General features: G+C 43.4%; 1 protein-coding gene across 1 annotated transcript in view; it reads right to left on the bottom strand.

Moving 5' to 3' along the window:
• c1ql4a (complement component 1, q subcomponent-like 4) overlaps positions 1–3534 on the bottom strand; it is an 11398-nt gene extending 7864 nt beyond the window's left edge. Inside the window, exon 1 of the mRNA XM_008318865.3 lies at positions 2837–3534. Within this exon, the coding sequence (XP_008317087.1) occupies positions 2837–3382 (546 nt within the window). The 5' untranslated portion in view covers positions 3383–3534. The remainder of the gene's footprint in view (positions 1–2836) is intronic.
• Between the last annotated feature and the right edge of the window lie 952 nt (positions 3535–4486).

The raw sequence follows: 4486 nt of genomic DNA, 5'->3' as shown, positions 1-4486 counted from the left end.
ACCCCTCTCACCCCCCCACCCAACCCCCCACCCACCCAAGTGTAAATCCTCTTATTCTGTAGCCCTGTCATGGTGTAATGATTTGTGAAAGTTAGACTGAGGTGTGAGCAGGTTGGCTTTACAGAGTGGGGATTTACTGAGGGTAATAGGTATTGGACTTCAAGGAATCTAGTGGGAAACAGCCCAGCACATCCTCCTGAGATCCTGGCAGCATTAAAACTTAGTCACATCACACGACACCGCTCACAGTCCATCAGGCGCCAACAGGCAGTACACTTATATATCAATCTATTCATACAAGAAATTCACTTTTCCAACCAGCCTCTGCACCTGTTGCGTCAGCGCACAAACACAGTATGGAAATCAGTTCTATTTCTCCTGCGGCCGGCCTTGATCACTTGTCAAGCCCAGACATGTTGAGTGGGTGTCCATTGGTCATATCGCACTTGATCTCATCCCGGCCTTCACCAGCAGCCTCCCCAATGCCTCATCTACCAGCCCACTGTCTCCAAACCACCATTAAGTCGTCTGTCTTCCTTCGCTCCACCCCTCATCTTTTTCAGCATCTCACTTGTTTTGCTACTCTCCCACTCCACTCCACCCATTGCCTCAGAATGGGCGGCCCAACATGGCGGGTCTCTGGCGTTTCATTTGCGGCTGTTAGTCAGGTCTAGTCTTCAATCAATCGGACGAGCTGCCGGGAAAAAAATGCAAGCTTACAAATGACCTCATCTGTTTGGGCGTAAAAGTTACAACTGAGTAACAGAGAACAGAGAAGGAGCGAGTGGATAAACACACTCTCCAATAAAGTTTCATCACCTGCGGCCAAGATAAAACAGACCATTTGATTCTACAGACTTGAGGACCATACTGCCAGTGCAGTAAAGCCCGGCCAGCGCCTGGCCTCGGGCAGCTCCTCTGTTTGTTTTCACTGACAGAGCACCAGTTTCCTCCTCTGTTGTCGTGGACATTTGCACAGACCCTTGTTAGATGACTGTTCTATTTAACAGAACTGTTTAAGAAGGCCACCTGGTGGGTGTCAGGTGGACCACAGTCAGGTTAAATAATTGAGCTGAGTGAAAAGATAATTAATGGAGAATCAATGAACAAGCTTGGGAGGGGCTGGGGTGGAGGGGGGGCATAGGAGAGGAAGGTATAGCCGCTCTACAGAGGATCCAATCAAAGGTGTATAAATTATGTAGCAGCCTAAGATGACTTGAATGACAATATATGACATGAGGACGGCGGTGGTGGAAATATATTTATCTTTGTGCTGCCGTGCATATGATTAAATGATTTTTCATGATTGATGCCTTTAAGCAGTTTGTTTTCATTTAATTCAATCGGCCCTAATGAAGAAGAAACCTGATTTAGTGTATAACTCATTTGGTATTTTAAAGTGCTGGGCTACAGACTTACAACACCAGGACATTTCCAACAAATAACAATGATTGGAATCATATCATTAGTCATAGAAAAAAAGTATTTTTTTCAGCATTGTTAAGGTGTTTTTTTTTTTTTTTGTCTTTTAACACATTCATGTAAGTTTATGAATATTTATGTAAGTTTTGTGTTGAATCTTTTATTAGAGAATTTTTAATTTTACATATTATAGGCAGATAAGTATAATTCTCTTTGTAAAATATTTCTCCTAGATTTTTATAGAAATGAATTGCATTATTCTGAAACATTAATATGAACAAATATACTGATTTGTACCTGTAAAAGTTACTGTCAATTGCCCTAAAGGAAACTGCTCGTGTCTTCCTTAAAACATCATGTTCATAATTTTGTTGTAGAATTCAATCAATACGTCAAAATATAAAGTTGTCATGTGACTCTGTTGTTGATACGTCTGTATTTATATCTGCTGCGTTGGTAAGAAATTATTTCTGGGATGCTTTATTTGCTCGTTGGCGGCCATCTTGAAATGGCTAACTTTGTATTGTGTGTACACTGGTTAGATGGCTGTGGCAGTGGAAGGCTGCAGACTCATTTTTCAGGTGTATTTAAATGAGTGTGTGTTAAAAACAAAAATCCTTTTATTCTTCATTGAATTTTATTCAATATAATATTGTTATTACCTTGCTTTGTGTGGCAGTTTAACTGTAAAAATGTATATTTTTAATTTTAATTTTTTTTTTTTTTTTTGGAAGGGGGGGTTGAATGAATCAATGGATAACTGGTAGTTAAGGACTGTTTCCTGAATTTGGAGTCTTCTGATGAAGTTCCTGTGATTTATCCCACCTCTTGTGCCCCCTCCCTCCCACCCCCTCTGTCTTTAATTAGTGTCTGGGGAATGAAGGAGTGGATGAGTGGACTGTCAATTTTACATTCATTATTTATTTAGCCGAGGTGTTAGCTGACTGGTCCACATACTGACAGACATTTCTCCACTGCTCTTTTGCTCTCCTGTTTATGCAGTAATCAGACTGGGTGTATGATACTCGCTAATTAGACTGTTCCCTTTTGGCGTCGGCGTTGGCATCCTGCCACTTGTCACTTAGACGCAGTAAAAGTGGGAATGCTAATAGCCGTAGCTGCGGTGTGTTTAACTGTACGACGAATTCCCTTTAATGAGGAGAGGGATAACCGTTTCGTTCGTCGGCTTTCCCGTTTCCACCTGCTGAAAGAATGTGCTCGGAATCTGAGGAAGTCAATGTTTCAGGGGTGAATGAGAGTCAATGGTAACACAGGACGGTCAACAGTGAAAAAAGAATCTGTTAGATGATCGTGAGTGTGCATACAAACACCCAGGTATTCACATCCACCCTTACTCAATCCATCCTCCCCTATCCACACACACACACACACACACACACGCTGTATTACTAACCTGTCCGTTCTTCCTCAGGTCTGCCCACATGCTGGTCCCGTCACCTCCTCTCATTAGAACATGGTAGGTGAAGAAGTAGATGCCAGGCAGAGGGCAGGTGAACTTGCCCGTGGAGGGCTCATAGTAGTTGCCCACATTCGTAACCACGTCATCAAACTTGAGTATTTCACTCCCTTCGTGCTGCTTGCGTAGCCCTGCGTAAAAGGCGATCTTGGGAGTGTACAGCGAGGGTGAGTAGCCGCCGGGACCTGGACCTGGAGGCCCCTGTGGACCTGGTTTGCCTGGCTCACCGGGGGGTCCTCGTGCTCCGGGAGGACCGGGCACCCCTGGAGGCCCACGGAGGGCGGACTTGATCTTCTTCCCAGAGTAATCCTGGGGCGGTGGGGACACGGCTGTGAGCTCTTGGCCCGGCTGAGAGGTGGTATAGGGGTCACATACCATCCGGCAGCTTCCGAGCATTTCATAATGGCTCCCTGTGTTTCCAGCATTCCCTCCTTTGGTTGTGTGGACCAGTAGGGGAATGGCTACCAACAGTATTAGAACCATTGCCACACCTACGCCAGCACCAATGACACGTTTCCTGCGACTAAGCCGCGATGCGGCCAGTGTCAGGAAGTCCTCCTCCCCTTTGGCTGGAATGGTGCCGGCCAGGATGATGCCTCTCAGTGGAACAGCTTGGTATTAAGGAAATAATGAGGGAAAAAAATGGAGAGGACTGAAGAGTAAAGAGTGTATTAGTGCGCCTTAAAGTGCAGCAGCGTTCACGTTATTCTAGGTCAGGGAGGAAACAAACAGATGATGGGATCCTGGTGTGGTGTACGTGACAGCAGCTCCACGAAAAATATTTAACGATTACACCGTCAAGGGAAAAAAAATCTTCACATTCCTCCGCGCTTAAAAAAACACCAACAATAATGAATAATGTTTTCTTTTTCTTTTTTTGTCGTGACAAAAAGAAACTACCTAAAAAAGACGGCTTCACCTTTTCTGACCCCGCCTGGTGTCATCCAGTTTAAGCTGCAGCATTAGACACAAACCATGGCTGCTGGGAGGTGTTGACACAGAGTGAATAAAGAGTTAATTTTTTAAAAATTGTCTCCTTTTCGAAATCAAACAAAAACTTTCTCTCAGATCCAAAGGGTTTTTTGTTGTTGTTGTTGTTTCACCTGGATGGAAAACTTAATGCCATAACTGTCAGTGAATAAGTTCATCAAAGGTCTTCCGTTAGCACAGTCATTTTTCTAACGCCCACACTTTGGTCTTATTTCCACGGTCCTCATTCAAGTGGTGGCTGCTGTCACCCTGGGTGTGATTCCTCCTACTGGATCTGTGAACACCAGCAAAATGAGCAATAATACTTGTTACTATATAAAATAAAATCAAACTATGAAGATTATTATCAAATATATTAATGATATTTGAAAGATGTAAAATCTTATTTACGAGGTTTACACGGTATTTGTGCGCTTTCAAAAATATCGTAACAGTAAAAAGATTGTTGAATTAAAAAGAAAAGTAAAAAAAAAAAAAAGAATAAACTCACCACTTATTTTCTTATAGTCCAAGAATTAATAAGGATTACTTTCCAATACGCGTCCCACCGGAATGACTGAGGGACTTCGGTGCCAAACGCAGAGCTGGAGAGCCGCC

This window comes from Cynoglossus semilaevis, chromosome 10, assembly GCF_000523025.1.
Source record: "Cynoglossus semilaevis isolate Cse_v1.0 chromosome 10, Cse_v1.0, whole genome shotgun sequence".
In the NCBI taxonomy this organism is placed as follows: domain Eukaryota; kingdom Metazoa; phylum Chordata; class Actinopteri; order Pleuronectiformes; family Cynoglossidae; genus Cynoglossus; species Cynoglossus semilaevis.
The sequence above is the reverse complement of the archived record's forward strand: the minus strand, read 5'-3'. Positions and strand labels throughout refer to the sequence as shown.